Here is a 19,034-nt window from a genome sequence, read left to right on the forward strand (position 1 = left end):
CATATTATACGTCACATATTTGACAGTTATGTCCACCAATAGTAATCGCGAACTGACGGCAAGCGAGTTGTGTTGGTGTGGAAGTGACTATAAGACAGTTAAGGTAAGTTAAGAAAATTGACAATTTGTGAAGGGGCTTTGTTCGAACGCTGCAGTGCTTGCACATTGTTAGGTTTAATATCGCCTTTGCATACTCTATGCCTGTAACACATTCACGGAGCCAACGCCAAGGGTAGAGGAGACCTGTAGTCGCCCCAGTTTCACGGTTGCCCTGTTGCAACTGGTGCAAAAGATCGAATTGAACAAGACGAATACAGATGCAGAAACGACGCAGTAAGCAGATTACATACAAACTTGGTGACTGGGACAAGCAGGTCACGGCAGTAGCGTACACGAATGTCCTGAATATGTTATGCATACACAAGATTTCCACGCTCTCAGTACATTTGTGTGAAGGTTGACACCATAATAATAGAAAGTAAAGTAACTTAAGAAACCAGTCTCGTCTTGCCCAGTCACTCGCGGCAGCTTGGTAACAGTCCGGCCCAGGACAGTATGATGTAGGACAACCCTGCAGACAGTCCGGGGATAAATTTCTTTTTTAAATATGTTAAACGACCTCTCATTTTAATCTCATCAAATCCCTCCTTTTATTTTCATGATATTGTTCGAGTGCCATCTTTCGCTGATTCTGTGTCTGCCGAGTCGCTAAGTCTCCAATAACAGGGCACACATGCGGTCCATGCAGGTAAGTAGGAAGTGCAGTTTGGGACAGACATCGTAAACACGGTTAAAGCGCTTAGTCTGTCCTGTGAACTTTATTGAAATGCACACACTACACAGTGATGTCAGATCATGTTTGTATATCGCTTTTCAGAGTGAAGCCCCAGAGCGCTGTAACAACTGCACAGGTAAAATACAATCACACACTGAACAGCAAACGCACATAACAATAGTAGTTAAACAAAGTAGCTTCGAAAGGATTACAAAAGGACAGTGTATGTCCGTTAATGTTGTTATCATGTGTCCAGTTGACAGCTAATGGGAGGAAAACAAAGCTCCAGAGAAAATCAACTTGAGAGAGATCAAGAGTTGGGTTATAACACAAAGCCAGACACAGTCACAGGCCTGGAGTCCTCCAGCAAATGGCCACCCACTCCCTCCTGGGCATTCTGCAGTATTGATCTTTTCAGGGCTGTCTAATAAGGAGCCTGGTGTCTTTACCTTGGGCAGGAAAACAGCTTGGAAGTAGAGGAGCTGTAGTAATGGCTCATAATTATTGTAACATTTTTAGTAAAAGTTGCTAACAAAGTGAGTGTTCAGCCTGGATTTAAAAACTGAAATTGAAGGGGCATCTTTTACATAAGCAGTCCACTTTTTGGGTGCACTGTAGCTTACAAGCTCAACCTCCCATTGTTATTTCCAGAGTTGTTGTATTCACTGTCAATACCAGTGAAATTTCATGATACTCAATACCTGTTCAATATCACATTGTCACTGTACAAGAAGGGACAGAGCAGACTGTACTTCCAAAGGAGACTCTGGCCTTTTGATGTGTGCAGCAAGGTACTGGAAATGTTCTACCAGCCCATAGTGGGCAGTGTGGTGTTCTACCCTGCAGTCTCCTATGGACACAACTTGAGCTCAGAAGAAGCACAATACCTGAACAAACTTATCAGGAACCCTGGACACACTGGAAGCTGTTGCGGAGAGGAGGATGGTGACTAACTTGGATACCATCATGCTGTCTTAGATCACGTTTAGCCACGGGTATTAGGAAGTTCAGTGCTATTTCCCAACATACTCAAATTTCATTTTGAAATTTCTGCACAATATACATTTATTTATTTATTCATCGATCGATCGTCCTGTGAGTCTGTATCCTTGTTTTTTATGTTTTTGCTTCTGTTTGCATCTGAAGATTCCCCCGCAAGATTAATAATCTTTATCTAATCTAAAAACAGAAATACCATTCAACAGCCTTTAAAAGTATCCTTTATTGTTCAAGTGAACAATATTGCGCCTTTTTCTGTGATAAAATTTTAAATACTAGTAGTGCTACCCATCTTAATCTATGTAATTAACATAGACCTCAGTGTTAACATATGCAGTGCCGTGTCTCTGTTATATGCCCTTTGGTATGGGATTCAAAAAAGTAGTGTTAATGTTTATGATGCACCATCTGTTAGAATGACAAATGCAATGTATTTTATTACTAAATATGTTTATGATGCACCATCTTTTGGAACTGGACGGACATACAGAAAGACACTTGTCCTTTTTTTAAGGTGGCTAAATACAAGTAGTAACAGCAGCTTTAAAGTAGTGGCATATGCAGTATGTAATTACTTAACTAACATTGGCATTCATAAATAAGAAAATGCAGTGCAAGGCTTAATATGTGATAGTGATGGGGATTCCTCCAGTGTGACGTAAGTTGGGAGAATACAGTGCAGGCTTTATAAAGAGTGATATTATCATGGGCTACCATGTTTATCATGCCATGTACAAATTCTACATTTTATTCTGTGACATTTTCTCTTATTTGAATTTTGTCCTACCAAATATGATAATTACAATTTTAGTAGCCCATTACTGAATAGTTTGCTTGTTTTACTTTGCTATTAATTTGCTTTTCCTCATTTTTCAATTATTTTGGACCCCCTTATCTTTTTAGGTGGTGTCCACAGGAAAGTGCTTGATGTTCAAGTTGCGGTTTTTGCTGGGTCTGGGAGCTATAGTAACAAGTCACTGCTCACGAGGACTGTGGGCTCACGCCAGTCGATCTGCTTGTCCATTAGTCGGAGAGACAGGGTGGCTTAAGTGGGCACGGCCTCAGTCGAATATTCACACAATGGAAGGAGGGAAGCCCATGAAGTTCCTCAGGTATGACATGAATTCCTGTCAACCGTCGGCACCAACCTCTGCGCTGTAATGCTAAGGAACAAGGAGAAGAAAAACAAATTCAGAGTCTTGGGGATCAAAATGATGAATATTTACTGTTAGCTAATGATTGTCACTGTTGGTGAATGGGGTTTAGGAGGTGAGAGGCCTCAGTTTCAGAGGAAAAATAAATTTGCCTGTCCCTTTTTGTTCCCCCTTTGCTTATAGTTTACCTTGGAGGGTGGAATATTGTAGGCTTTCCCTGGGTGGGTTGTGTGAATGTCTTTCAGATCTGATAATGAAGTTTTTTTCTTATGTACAGTTCTCATTGTGTGCAGGTCTAATGCCACATTGTGCTGTCACATGGCCCTCGTGTAATTTACTGTGTGTCCCCGGAAGGCCACGTGTTTAGGGAGAAGCTAAGTGTGCCCCCGTGTAGAGGAGCCTGTCCTCTGGTGCTGTACTGACGTCTCAAGGGCACACGGCCTCTGGCTGCATATGTAGTGCTGATTTGCCAGTTTATTTACATGGGCACCGTGTGACTGTCTGAGGGTGGGAAGCAGTTGATGCTCATGTAAATAATGTCGTTATGTGCAAACATCACTAGTATGAGTGCATTCAAAATAATAAACGCATGCAGCACACCTCCCTACGTTACATTCAGATGGCTGTTGGGTTGATCTACAATCCAACTTTTGTAGATAGACAGATAGATAGATAGATAGATAGATACTTTATTAATCCCACGGGGAAACTCAAGTTCTTGTACAGGGAACCTCTTCTGAAGTGTTAAGTTACATGTCTGCAGTCCATGTGCTGCGTAATACAAAGCACTGGATCAAAACGGCCATTTCAGCAGATCGCATGCCACCTCCAGCTCGTAGGAGATCTCAGAAGGATGTACCAGGAGCTCTCTAAATTTGTGAATTTAATAGATTTCCCTCCATTGCTGCACATTGCCATCAGTGCAATTCAATTCCCATTTTATCCTAACATTTAAAAAAGGAAGATAAACAATAATGAAAGTTTGAATGATTACATGCAGCTTATAATTGTTGTTTTATTATAAATTTAGTTTACACCTTAAACCCTTATAACGAGTGCCAATTTTATTTTATAATACTTTTAAAGGATAGTTTAAATAAATTAGCATATGTATGTAGTGCTGCCAAAATGATAATGTAAAGAATATTACAAGAAAATGTTACCATTGCTACGTGTATCTGATTTACGGAGTGTTCTGTCCTTTGGGTTGATCTGAAGTTTTTTTTGGAAACTCAAACTACAACAGTCATTTATAGTAAGAAGAAGAATCGGGGGAGTTGAAGAGACATCTCGAAAATGGCTGTCACTACTAGTGCTGTTGAACCTCTGTTCTGTAAATTCCACTTTAGTAGTTTGATGTACTATGTGCAACACGTAATTACAAGAATGTTCTATAGCTTTTCATAGCTAAGTACGGTTTTGTGGATGTCTGCTAATTATTTGATTGTATGGATATTTACAGCCCAGTAATAGACCCGCAAGTTTGGTTGAGCCATGCCAGACGTTAAGCTTCAGATCTCTGTACATTTACAGCACCGCCACCAACCATGTATCTCTTGTATAGTCCATAGTACTAGGGCAGGGGTGCCCACACTGTTTTCAACTTGTGAGCTACTTTTAAAATGACCAGGTCGAAATGATCTACCTACATTAAAAACTTTATATATATATATATATATATATATATCTATATATATATCTATATATATATATAGCAGCACGGTGGCGCAGTGGTAGCGCTGCTGCCTCGCAGTTAGGAGACCCAGGTTCGCTTCCCGGGTCCTCCCTGCATGGAGTTTGCATGTTCTCCCGTGTCTGCGTGGGTTTCCTCCGGGCGCTCGGTTTCCTCTCACAATCCAAAGACATGCAGGTTAGGTGGATTGGCGATTCTAAATTGGCCCTAGTGTGTGCTTGGTGTGTGGGTGTGTGTCCTGCGGTGGCTTGGCACCCTGCCCAGGATTGGTTCTTGCCTTGTGCCCTGTGTTGGCTGGGATTGGCTCCAGCAGACCCCCGTGACCCTGTATTCGGATTCAGCGGGTTAGAAAATGGATATATATATATATATATATATACACACACACACTCTGAGTATACTTTTACATAAAATATATGTTGTTGTCGTACCTTGCATAACTGAATAACCTTTATGGCACAATAACAATTCAATACATTTACGGTCACTACAGTATTTGGATTCAATAATCTTCATGTGGGAAATAAGTAATAAGAATAAATAAGTAGAGCCGAATAATGCAGTCAAGGAGGTAGCTCTTGGAAGGACATCTTATGCTTAATTGATCGAGTGACTCACCCGGAACGATGCTTCGGTGTGTCTGCCTTTGCTTTTGAATTCAGCCGAGTAAAAAATGACAACTGTCTGATTAACTGTGGTTTTAGTTCCCTCTCCTTTCTCTTTCTCAGATCGCAGTTTCGTAGTTTTTATGAACATTTTGAAAGTGACTTTCCACATTTTCCTTCTTAGGAATAGCAATGATAGATTGACAGATCAGACAAACGCACTTCGATTGTGACATTGTGTGAAAGAAAATCCTCTTCCAATTCCATGTCCAGCCCATACACTCCCCAAACAATTTTTTTTAAATCCCTTCTTTAGTTAATATAAATTGGAAGGCTAACTGGATCACAGATGGAGTTTTGCAGTAGCCCTCGCATTTCATCATGCGTGCGGGATGACCAGTGTGTTAGAAGAGAAGAGATCTCAGAATGGCCGCCCTGTATGTCAATATAGTGGCGAATGCCATAGGGAGGATATACGATAGACTAACGTTTAAAAAAATTTTTTTGAATGCAACGCGATCTACCAGCACTCCTTTTCCGATCTACCAGTCGATCGTGATCGATGTCTTGGGCACCCCTGTACTAGATTGTTGTACTGTGTCAGCCATTATAGATGTGATGAGAAGTTAAGCAAAATGACACCTTTTATTGGCTAACTAAAAAGATTACAATCTGAAAGCTTTTGAGACAACTCAATGGGCTTTAACAGACTCTGTTTTTTGACAGCCCTCCCAGCCTTGACTCCCAAAGAAGACCTTATTTAACTCTTTGAGGACTGAATATTTTCTGAAAAGCTCACAAAGCAAAGGTTTCACATATAAATCAAAGTAAAATGTCTCTGTGGGTGCGGTCGACGCCTGTTCATTGTCTCTGGTGGCTGTGTAGGGGCAGCTCGATGGCTGGTAGGAATGCATGGTGGGCTGGCAGCCTGGCCTGTCTTTGCATGGCAGTGTGATGCCATCTGGTTTGTACCTCTTGTCATTGTAAGTGGTGGTCCTCCCAGGCAGACCAGCTACACAAAGTGTGCTCAGCACCATAATCAGCTGGTACCTCACTTTTATTTTCAATCCCCATGTTCAGATCACTTGCATCAAAATCAGAGTCCAATTTGTCGATGGAGTATTTTGCTTTGTGTATTCGCTTCGGTCTCTCGCCAGATGTCGATGCCATTTTAGAGGTCGTTGGGTCCTCGCTACTCACGCCTACGCAGGTAATCAAGGTCAAATCAGTATCTGTCTGACGGAGAGCCTTCTAGCAAAGAGAGTCGAACTAAAACATTATGGCGAGTTTTGTTGCCGCTTATGGCTGATTACCGTCCTCTACCTCTGAATTTGGACAAAACTTCGACATCCGCCTTGAAAGATTTAATGAGCATTTGGTGGAATTTTCATGTAAATTAGGTTACAATTGAATTTAATAACTTTGAAGAAGGAGTTCCTCTGAAAGAGAGAGAGAGGAGTTTTGGGAGGTTATTCATTTTGACAGTAATGATTTTCTAGGCCAAGGTAAGATGGGGGAAGGCCCATCTGTAAGCATTTTGTTTGGTTTTAATCATACTACAAATACTATGTTTTTAATCATAAACTAAAATTATGTTAAACAAGATCTTTATTTTCTCCAAGTATTAAACTGTTCTGATAAAAATCAGTAAAAAGTGATCTAGCTTGACCTGGCATGTGAGAAAGTTCACTGGAAGAAGCACCTTTCACTCAGGTTAATTTCCAATCTGGAGATCTTAATACAGTAAATGTGAGCAAACTTAATACTAATGCATACTTGCATTTGGATCGTTTTCAAGGGACATTTCCATTTCCATCCCTTAGTCTAGGTGCAATTTTTGTACATTTCACGGCTTTTGGTGTTAATGATGTTGGGAAGGCCTGCCTTTGTATTTTACTGTTTTTATTTTTTAATAGTTCAGTTTTAATGCACAGGTCCAGTTGAATGTGCCAGTCAGGGACAGTTAAGTTCCTGTGTAACCGCCAGTATAGCAGTGTGCAGGTTTTTCTGTTTTTAGAGTTTAGCTGAGCGTTATCGAGACCCGACAGATGGGTCTGGCTTCTCTTTAACACATTTTAGTTATGCAGTCATCTTTTTATCACCTTTTTATGCTAAAGATAAGCATTCTAATTTAGAAGAGACAAACATACAGAGAACAATTAAATATAGTGATAGAAGTTTGTAAGGAAAATCATCAGCCATTGACTCTGGAACCCATTTTGTCAGCTGTTGTGATCTCTGTGTAAATGGTCGGCACACAGAGCTCTGGGCTTAATCATCTTTCTCAAAGCTCTGTGCTGAACTCCAGGAGCAAAACCAACCGTCAGTGTGAAATGGCAGTGCGCAGTTTTTGCTCAAAGAATTGCACTCAAAATTAAAAGTTTGCCAATTCAGTCCCTACTGCTGACAATCATGCAACACTCCGTAGGTAACATGAACAGTTAAAATTGGTAAGCAGTTGTACTGAACCTGCAAGTTGTTTTGGATAAACGCATGAACAAAAGAATGTAAAATGTATCGTTAAGGTAGTTTAGTTAAAATCTTACTTGCATTTCTGACCAGCAGGCATCTTATTGCCACTCTTGTGAGTTGTGGTTGACACAGAGAAGGATGAAACTGAATCTGTGTCTATCCTGGGTTGGGGCCTGTATTATCAGTAGGACATTTCAACGTTTAGAATGCCTGGTTTTAAAGAAAGTACTTCCCAATGTCTGAGAACAATGGGTCAGACATTTTAAGACACAGCCTCGTGTTTCTTGCAGACCCCTAAAATGGGTTTTGTAATGCTGCCCCAGGACCTCAGGGTAGCTTTCTTTATGTACCGTGTTTCTTCAGTCAGGAGGAGGCCCAGAAGATCGATGAGGAGCTCTTCACAGAGTACCGCTTCAGTGTTGACCAGCTGATGGAGTTGGCAGGACTTAGCTGTGCCACTGCCATTGCCAAGGTGAGACTTGTAACCTCATCATTATGATCGCTGAGTGTTTTTAATTTATTACATCAAGAAATTAGTCAGGCAGGTTGAGTGTTGCTGCAGCTACTGAGATTGCAGGAAAATCAGAAAAATAATGCAGTTCTCTTTAGGTATGTTATTCATATCTCCAGAAATGTAACTTTATTCACAATTCTAAGTAACCCATTCTGTGGGTAGAGGAAAGTAGTTTTTTTTTTTTTTTTAAGCACAATCCTGTTTTCTTTGTTTTTCTCACCAATACATTTTGGATAAAGTGTTTTGAATTTACTGTATAGATGATAGCTTGGATAAGGAGAGAGACGTAAAGTAGTAGTCACCTTTTTAAATATTGATTTTACGTTATCTCTCTTCCTGACACAAAGAAGTGAACGACTATTTGCCATTTTATACTTAATTATCCAAATGAAAGATATGCCTAAGCCAATCATACCAGATACAGCGATTACAGTTACAGTCATGTGAAGATGAAAGTCCGATTGAAATGCTGTGGCAGGACCTTTAAGAGAGCGGTGCATAAATGAATGCCAGCAAACCTCAGTGAACTGAAGCAGCGTTGTAAAGAACCGTTGGCCAAAATGAGACAGCAAGAGGCTGATAAAATCACACAGGGACAAGTTGACAAGCTGCTCAAGAAGGTTCTACAAGACATTGGGTCATGGGCTGTTCTTAGTTTTTCATACATGGCTTCACCATTTTGGCTTCAGTTTTATTAAATACATAATGACACGGTGGAATATGTTGTATGTTATTTTACACCCGAGATTAGATTTAAATCATTTTAGAACCTGGAAAGGAGCAGATTTTTTTTTATGTCCTGATCCATAGAACTGTACTATGGTGTACTTTCTTTTTCACATAACGGTATGTCAAAAGAGCTGCTGTCAACCTCAACTGTAAAAAGGTAACTTTAAAGACGATTTAATTTATGCTCTTCAGGATCTGTGCCTGATCAAATGCTACCATATTATATGTAGGGTGAGTCAAAATTATGTTAACATTTGAATGGCGGAAACCATTCATTCACAAAACATACTTCATAAGTGCCAGATGATTTACAGAAATGTCTCAACCTGTTCGCCATCACGTTCAACACATGCACCATATGTGCCACATAAATTGTATACCAGTATATACATTATATGTACCATTAGTGGTAACTTAATTTTGACTCACCCTGAGCTATCAGCTTAGAAAGATTGTGCTTCCCTAGTGACAAACGCTGTCGCACATTCACTGCAGTTCGGTATTCTTTGGCAGAGCTACAGAACGGAGCGCTAGGTGAGTTTGATTTCTTGCTAGGACTGTGTAGATATGGAACTGTGCGTTTGAAGCATTTTGGTTTAGGGATTCGTGCATATTTCTTGAGGAGGGACAAATGTGAAGCTCTAGATTATCATAAAGCATGCTGGGCCATGATTTACTGTATAAATGGTAAGTTCAGAAGCAGTTGTTAACATTTTTCTCCACTAACATGATCCCCCATCTGTCTTCCAGGCTTATCCAGTCACTTCCTTCACAAGAAAGAGTCCAGCCGTTTTGGTGGTATGTGGACCAGGAAATAACGGAGGGGATGGATTAGTCTGTGCCAGACATCTCAAATTATTTGTAAGAATTCCTAATATATCTCAGTCACCACCCTAAAAACTTTTCAGATGTAGTTATTAAACCTCCACAAATGTCTTGGTAATTACATTGTGAAATATACTGGGCTACATGATACTCCACTGAGTTTGATTTTCTAACCTTTATGAATTATCCAATCAAGGTTAAAATGGTCTTCTAAATGGCTGTGATCACAGGGAAAGTGAGTAAGACTGGACAGATGTGCGTCTTCTTTCTGCTGATTGGCTGGTGGTACTGTTGGGCCACACCCCTTTGCAGGGCTTCTGGTTATTTTCATGTTTTATGTTGGAGTGAGGAGAGCGATTTTCACAGAGGACACTACTCTGAACATGTTTGGGTTCCATCGCTGCTCTATTGGCTCTTTAATAACCCTTTGACATTCGTGGATATGTGATATCAAGATACCGAAAATGGCAAACCCTTTCTGAAGTTGATTCTGCTGCCTGCTTTATGTTCTTTGGGTCTGTCTGACAGAGCGCCTTCTAAAAATGTGTAGTTTACAATAGTTGGTATCCAGAGTGGGAAACTTGTTATAGTTATGTACTTAACTTTAAAGATTTTAAAGCAAATATTCACTTTTCTGTAATGGTCCTACTTGTAAATAATTTTGCTGTAATGATTTATAACTACATGGGTTTTTGCTGTACAGTACTTTTTTTGTTTTAATTTATAGTTAATCCACTTCAGGGTTAGGCTGTGAGACTGAAGTACAGCACTAACTGCAGTGTCCCCTTCATGTCTTTCTACTTAGTGAATTAATGGATTCCATTTGTAGAATACACAATGCATTTTTCTCTCATTACTTTTGCCAGGGCTTTGAGCCTACAATTGTGTATCCCAAAAGGCCGAGCAAACCTCTTTTTGAGAACCTGACTACCCAGTGTGAGAAAATGGACATTCGCTTTCTCTCAGAGTTTCCGGCGGAGGTAAGTAATTGCTTATTGTGGTTTTCTATTTTACTTTTTACCTTTTCTTAACTATTACTGTTGAACTCTCAAAACCAAAGTGCTAAGATGTGCCAAAGGCCGATGAATTACTTTACAATGCAGTGACCTGCAGGCTGTGTTGCAATTATTGATCTCATTGACAAGATTTGCTAAGCGGTAGAGTGTTTCAATTTTCAGATTTTGGCTTATCTTATGCCACTGGAGAGTTTTAGCATATTAATGAAGTTGCTTAGGAGCGCCTTGTCCTGTTATTTTAGATACGTTCTAAGAAGAATCATGAAAATGAATGAGAGCTAAACAACAATGGACAACCATTTTATACAGATTAGCAAGGGAATGCAGCCAACCGCATGACATGATGATTCCAAATGAAGTATTTCAGTGTTTTTAAAAAGGAATGGTGTAGCTACACAAGATATTCCTGAAGGAAACTCTGCACTGAGCACTACTGAGAAAAGTAAATGAAAACACTTCTCTTTCAGCCAGAGGTGATTGATGAGGCGTATAACCTAGTGGTCGACGCCATCTTTGGGTTTAGTTTCAAAGGGGCAGTTCGAGAACCCTTCAATAGCATCATCGGTACACTGAAGAAGGTGACGATACCCATTGCCAGCGTCGATATCCCATCAGGTGAGTCCAACACGGTCTTGTTTTACAGTGGCCATTGGGGTAACGGATCTACAGCTATATTACTCATTGAAGTGCCACTTGTGCATAAAGCAGTGGTCCCCTTTCACTTTATTGAAAATTACAATCACCTTTCTTATGAAATCCATGTGGATTTACAAATTGTATATTAAGTCAACAGTTGGGGAAAAAAAAAACTGCTTTTTTATTTTTAAGTGTGTACTTAGAAACAGGAGGGAGCTTCATAATGACTGATTATTTTATTATCTTTGTCAAATTTAAAATAAAAGAATATTTTCCCTTCTTTCTTCCAGGCTGGGATGTGGAGGTGGGGAGTCCTGATGGTATTCAGCCAGATATGCTAATTTCACTCACAGCACCTAAGAAATCTGCGTTACAATTTCAAGGACGTTATCACTTCCTTGGGGGGAGATTTGTACCCACCGCACTTGAAAGCAAGTACAAGTTGAACCTCCCAGAATACCCAGGGACAGACTGTGTGATCCAGATAATGTAGGGCCAGAGCTCAGGCAAGGTCCATTACAGCACACGCCTGCTGGTACTACTGGTTTATAAACTCAAGTCTCACACTCACTGAGAATAAACACATTTGAAAAGGTAACTGCTGTTTGCCAATTCAGATATTTTTTTCTTCTTATTTTTCACTAAGGGGTATTCTTGCCTTAAAAACAGCTGTTTCATCTTGTCATGGCTATCTATGAGGAAAAATAACCTTAAACAAAAGAATCACTCCTCAGGTTATCACTGCACACTGAAAATGCACTCCTCAACTCAAAATATTTAAGAAATTATGAGTAGTATTCAGCCTGTAATATGCACCTGTCACCATATCATTATGTTATGCCGATGATCTCACTGCAGTGGCACCCGGCAAGGTGTGAGTTATGTGAGGCAGCAACTGAACAGCCAGTTCTTGAATGTAATGCACTGGAAGCAGGAAAACTGGGCCAATGTAAGGAGCGGAGTGACAAGGGCCAAATTTTGATGGCTAGACAACTGGGACCAAGCATTTCATATCAAGCGAGTTTTTTTTCTTTTCCTGGACACTGAAGAGCTTCAGGAATGCTGATTATGAGAAAGAAGGTCAGAGCACACAGTGCATCACGGCTTGCCGCGTGGCCACAGACTGGTGAGAGTGAGTGCCCATGCTGACCTCAGTCCATTGCCTTAGGCACCTACGATGGGCATGTGATTGTCAGAACTGGACCGTGGAGCAATGGAAGAAGGTGGTCTGGGGCCTCATTTATAAAGCTCACTTACACACAAAAAGGAGCTCGAAACGTGTGTATGCAACTCCCCTCACAGATAACTGCATTAATAAAAGAAAGCTTGACAGGGGAACATGTATATTTATGGCAGCTTTGACCCCCTTTGCAACATTTTGGAGAAAGTGGGAAATGATGACAAAGCAGCTCAATGATGAATCACAATCATAATTCATTCCACTTAGTCATGATGTGCATTGATTGACATGACTAATGTATTACATTACAGATATGTGATGAATGTGACGCACAGGCTTTTAAGAGAGCCAATGCTATGCATTCACACTGAACTTTGTTTTTTCTTAAATTTATATCGCCTACTTGTCAGGTGACTAGCCAACAGTATCTTATTCCATCAAGTCCACTTTGTTGAAAGTAATTAATTGACCTGCAAATTACTATGTCCAGTTTTCATAAGGTACAGTTGTACATTAAAAAAGAAGTTTTTGCCAAAATAAAATGTCAATTTGCAGCAGGGTCTCGTTCTCCTAATTTAAACTGAGCAACTGACTGCACGCATATTGCCATACGGTACCTAGCAAGAATGAAGCTGCTTTTGGTAACCATAACCTGATACTTTACATTAATGCACAAGTCATCTATGATGCCATAATGAGGTGGGCAAATGTGGCTCAGTGGCCTGGGTCAGCCCCTGAGCTATTTAGAAGGAAAGGAACTTTGGAAGATGTGACAGTAGTCTAAGTGGTGAATGGCTGAACCCTCTGTGTTTCTTATGGGCTGTACTAGTCATTATAACGACACAAACATCAGTACATGTGCCAGGTGACAGTAGCTACCTGCCCAGATGACGCTACCTTACAAACTGCTTGTACCCTCACAGCACAGAGGACAGGTGCTATAGTACTGTGCATGATCTTGGTTTCTCAATTGTGGAGAACTGGCAGATACTCTTGAATGGCGGTGACGAGGTCCCAATGCATCATGTGGGGGGGCTGCTTTACCAGTCAATGAGGTTCTGCAGCAGCAGGATGACACGAGTATGAGGTTGATTAGCATGATTCATATATATGGATACTTCACAGTATTCAAAGCATGTTCAAACACATATTTACAAAGTGACTGAGACTCAAAAGGTAAATTGTCAGGTTTTATAAATTAGATTTTTTTTTTGGCATACATATGTTCCAGTTTTTTTACCTTGCACATATTTTCACACTCAAACCCATGCTAAGTTTTATAAATGTGGCCCCTGGTCAGAGGAATTGTTTCTTTTAGATTATGTGGGTAGTGGGGTGCATGTGCGTCATTTACAGAGGGAAGAGATGACAGCAGGATGCACTATGCGAAGAAAGAAAACCTGCAGTTCTGGGATGATGCTCTGATTTTCTGATGGGAAACCTTGGGTTCTGGATTTCATGGGGATGTTACTTTGATACATACCCCCTACCTAAAGATTGCTGCGGACTACGTACACCCCGTTCACAGCAAAAGTACTCCCTGATTGCAGTTGCCTCTTTGGTAAGATAATGCACTGCTTCACACTGCAAAAATTGCTCTGTAATGGTTTGAGGAAAATGACAGAGTTCAAAATGTTAACTAATCCAATAGTGGGATGTTCTGGGGGGAAAAAAAATCATCCAATCCATGGAGGCCCCACCTTACAACAGGACTTGAATGATCTTGGTGCCAGATACCACAAGACACCTTCAGAAGTCTTATGACTGCCTGCCTTGATCAGCAGAGCTGTTTAGGTGGTACAAGAGGGCCCTACACGAAATTAAGGAAGTGCTTTTAGTGTTGTGGCTAATTGGTGTAATTTTCTATAGTTCCTATAGAAAGCCAAATCAATTAGATTCTTGGTTTTTAGGGGTGTAGCATGAAAAGAACCTACTGAGGTCCTCATGCTTGTCTGCTTCTCTCCCCGTAGACAAGTTGTGTTGAAATGCAGCCCACTTACTCTTCAAAGAAATTTATCAGAACTGTTCCATTTTTGTTCTCAAATAGAGTGTGCTGTAAATAGTTCTGAAATTTCAAAATATCCCTTTTGAAAAGCATTATTAAAATTTGCAAACTCAAACTTTAAATTGAGAAACATTCTGTGCAATTCAATTGTGAATTAGAATCTCAAATTTAAATTTGAGAGAGGTTATTTGTTCTTGTATAGGGTGGTCCAGATCTAATTACGCAATTTTCATTATGCTATATCTTAAGTTTATTACATAGAAAATCACCCGAAAAATCCTGGCCCATCGAGATGTGTGCAAACTGACGGCATGAAGAATCGTCTTTGCACCGAACTGGAATCGTAAATCAAAGTCATCCAGACAATCTGGATCAGCATAATTAGATCTGGACCACCCTGTATATGGTACTCTTTCAGAAAAGAGAAACATTTAAAAACACCGATAAGTTCTGCAGTGGCGTAGCTAGCTTGCTCAAGGCCCCTATGCAGTGCCCTGAGGTGGGCCCTCCTGTCTAGCATAACTGTATATTCGCAATTAGATCCTAGGGGCCTGTTTAGCAGTGGCGTCCGCGTCACTGTCAGATCACACACTGGTGACAAACAAACCAGCTCTTTAAATGGAGCTTGTAATAATTTTTTTAAATCACTTTATTATAGCCGCTATAAGTTAGCAAAAATACAATAAATTGTGGGAATGGAATGTGGGAGGTGTGGGTAGTAGTAGTACATAAATACAGGTAAAATTCTGTTATAACGAACTTCCAGGGACTTAAAAAAATATTTTGTTGTAATGAGATTCTGTATTTGTAGCCATTGTACTTTCTTTAACTTGCATCCAGGCGTCTGGAATCATTTCAATAGGTTATTTCGTGTTCATTTTAAAATTTCCTGCTGCCTACAAGTTATGCGGACGAGAATTTTTCTCAGCATTTCCTTGCCACAATACACTTTCAGGGACAAGAATGATGCCCAAATCCAAAGGCTCAAGCACTGCTGTGCAACTGGATTGAAGGAATTCAACACGAACATTATTTAAAATGTGGAAGTTTGTTGCGGGCAACACAGTTATCAATCAGAGGCTGAATCATCCTTTTCTTCATATTGAGAGGTTTCTGAACTCTTTTGGGATCCCCCCCAAGCAATGGGAACGTCACACTGAAGTATGCCCTGAAGCGCGAATGCTGTGTTTGTGCAAGATTGTTTGTCCATTGCCGGGGCAGGGCAACAGCAGTGCAGTGAGGCGCCACAGAACCGAATCCTAAAAGATCGGGTCACGCTATACATTAATAGGAATGTTTCTTGAACGAGCATCACTGAACCACATAAAAACTGCTATTTCAACGTCTTCAAATGCAGCAGTTTGCATACATTTGCAACCCATGAATTTTCTTCTTTTTTTTTTGCTTGGTCTTTCAAGAAAGTTGACAGTGTTGATGGCAAAATTCAGAATTCACTGACAATGTCTTTTTTTCTTTTTGCCGCAATCGAGAGCTGCAAAAATGTAAAGTTTTTTTTCTAATATGAACGGTTAATCGTTTTTTCGTGTCTGCCGTTTCTATATTACAATGGATGTTTTCCAAATATTGACGAGCAATAAGCGAAAGGCATCACTGAAAACTGCAGGAAACAAAAGACAAAAAACAGTATGAGCAAAGTTTGAAGAATGAATTTTTTTTTTTTTTCACAATATTTCTGTTTAAGGATCAATGTGCACAACTGAGCTGCGTCCACAGAACTAACTGCTCTGTGGACGATTTATTCAAGCATTTCAAGGTCTTTTGGGCACTTCGTTGTAATTAAAGTATCTGCTGAATGTACTTTGTAGTAACAAGATTTCTATAGACTCATGTCATATGGGGAAAACAGACGGGACCATAAAAATACTTCGTTGTAAAGATACTCGTAACAGAATTTTACCTGTATATGTGAAATGCGGAGCCGCTTACTTATCCAAGACAACTTTGTGAAGGAAGATGATGAAAATGTAATGTAAGCTAGAAAGTTGAAACTGTTCCGTGCCATAAAATGAAGCAATTTCGATTTGTAACAAATTAAAAACGACAACACCAGCTGACAGGATACTACCACACAATCGACCTGTTTTACACAAGTTCTGAGAAAATGGACATAATAAAGTGGTGACTTTCAAATATCCTCACAGTAATACACAGTAAGCCATACTAAAAAGGTACATAAAACGGATTACTGACAGCCAAGCCACAGTCTGTCTAGCGACCTGGTGCTTCTGAGGTTATTTTTGATGAGTTTTAACTTGGAGAATGATCGTTCACAAGCAGCAAAGGCCATTGGTATAGTCAGCAGTAAAATGTAAGCCATGCAAACGTCACTGAAAGAAGATGATAATGCACAGTGACCTATCAGCAGCAGTTCAGCTACTTCGAAAACAATCAAATTTGTTGTCATTTCATGTATGTTTTCAGTCCATCCTGTCAACCAATTGAGCGGAAAACGTCGGTGAAATGTCGGTGCTATAGCGTTCAATGAGAAGATCAGCAGCAGCATACAATTTGTCATCAGCCATCAAGGTCAGAGTTGATGGTAACAAGACATTGAACGTTGAAGCCACTGCATTAAGACTGAAATCGCCGTTTTAGTTAAGTTATTAAAAATTAAAATAAAAATCTATACGGCCCAGTGCGGAACCCCCCTCCCCAAGCCTGTAGGCCCTTGTGCTTTGCATAATCCATGGCTATGCCACCAAGGCTCTGCAATTCAGTCCTGGAGGGCCGCAATTGCTGCAGGTTTTTGTTCCAACCCGATTAATTAAAAATTGACCCTTGCCAATGACAGATCTGATACAGTGGTAATTTAATTCTGCCATATTCTTATATTATTTATCCTTCCAAGGATATTACCCTCCTGGTTTGTAGCCTGAAGATTTATAAACCTGGGGCCTTCACTTATTCTATTCAGTTTCCTTCCATTTACTTTACTAAACCAGACAGACAGTTTACACTGAATACCCACAGATATAAATGGAGACAAGTTCAATGAAAAACCTTTTGTCATTTGCCATTTAAAATAGTGCAGTTGTTAAATGTTGTTTTAAGGATTGATCTTTAAACATGAAATCATGAGAGTGCTGTACCATTTCAAGTTTATGGACTAATCTTGAATTTTAAAATTTGCTGACCAAGAAATATAAGAGGAAAACAAAGGGTGTAGAATCTTAGCATGTGATGACAAAGAGCCCAGATGACAAATCATTACAGCATCAATATTGGCCACAAAAGGAGATTATGAAACTCATTTTCTTAACGTAAAACCTGAACATTTCAAAATGCAGAACTTCAAAGCAGGCGCTTAGTCATAAAAGCAGACTGCTTACAAATAATTTGAAATGCACATACTGTGATGGGGTAATGAATAATTGCATTGAGAAATGCAATGGTTATCTTTCGAAGAGTGCCTTGACTGTTTTAGATATGTAAATCATTTCTAAAAACAAAGCTGCCAGGTCCAAGTGCTTAAGCTTAGTCTTTGAGGGATGCTTTAAATACACTTGAATAATCGCTAGATTTGTAGGCATTCTACAAAAGTTGTATTTTCTCATATACAGAACCGTCAGAAACCTAGCTATCAATTTACTAGTCCTGTGAAGGAATTAAAGGGAACACAAGTGAAACCTTGCCATCTGTCCACTCTTCAGAGCGGCGAGTTAAAAACGGCCCTGGACAAATGATACCCGAGTGTAGCTATAAAAGGGGAAACTTGGGAGGCCTGTAAGTGAGGCTTGGCAACCCAGGCAGCAGATGGGGCAGACTCTAAGTTATAAAGAGTGAAAGAAAACCTCACCTCAGGAGTAGGTGATGGTTAAAAGTGGCCTTCCTCTCAGCATTTCTATTTGGGCGTTTTATCAGATAATCCAACAAAACACAACAGGTGGTGGGATTCCACAAGTTTTTGGTTTGCTGGTTTGGCCTATTCACACAAAACATATTACAAAGGTGATCTAATCCCTGCAGAAGAAAGTAAATTTTATTGCCCTGCTTTGACATATTTTTCAACAGATATTATTAAAAAAAAAACAAACACACCACACTGGGCCAAAAATCCAATGATCAAAAGAAAAGGTAATGTATACAGTAATTAATGTGGGAACTTACCTAAACCAAAAAAATATCCCAGTATAGTTATGTTATTCAGTTCTTAATGCTATAACCGTGTCCTGGAATTCAGAATTTAGTAGAAGCCATGATGTGGTAAAGTCAAGCAGTTCAAACCTGTACTTGCAGGACGTCAAGGCCTGCAAAATTAACTTACAATCAAAATTAATACACAAGTATATTATAAAAATGGCTCAACTCTGACTTTGTGTGCTTTGCTTTTATAGGCAGCTTAATATCACGAATGTTGGCACATAGTATTCCAAAACTTCCTGCATAAAGAGCTCTATGAAAGCAAGCAAG

The 19,034-nt window shown here is 39.8% G+C and overlaps 1 protein-coding gene across 1 annotated transcript; it reads left to right on the top strand.

Annotated features, from left to right (window-relative positions):
• Positions 1 to 12,016, top strand: naxe (NAD(P)HX epimerase). Its single transcript, XM_039752846.1, has 7 exons — positions 1 to 103; positions 2,678 to 2,886; positions 8,062 to 8,170; positions 9,692 to 9,802; positions 10,633 to 10,746; positions 11,250 to 11,397; positions 11,709 to 12,016. Exons 1-7 carry the CDS (start codon positions 29 to 31, stop codon positions 11,909 to 11,911), a joined length of 969 nt encoding a protein of 322 aa, XP_039608780.1. The 5' UTR covers positions 1 to 28; the 3' UTR covers positions 11,912 to 12,016.
• Positions 12,017 to 19,034: the final 7,018 nt, after the last annotated feature.

Source organism: Polypterus senegalus, chromosome 1 (assembly GCF_016835505.1).
Source record: "Polypterus senegalus isolate Bchr_013 chromosome 1, ASM1683550v1, whole genome shotgun sequence".
Lineage (NCBI taxonomy): Eukaryota > Metazoa > Chordata > Cladistia > Polypteriformes > Polypteridae > Polypterus > Polypterus senegalus.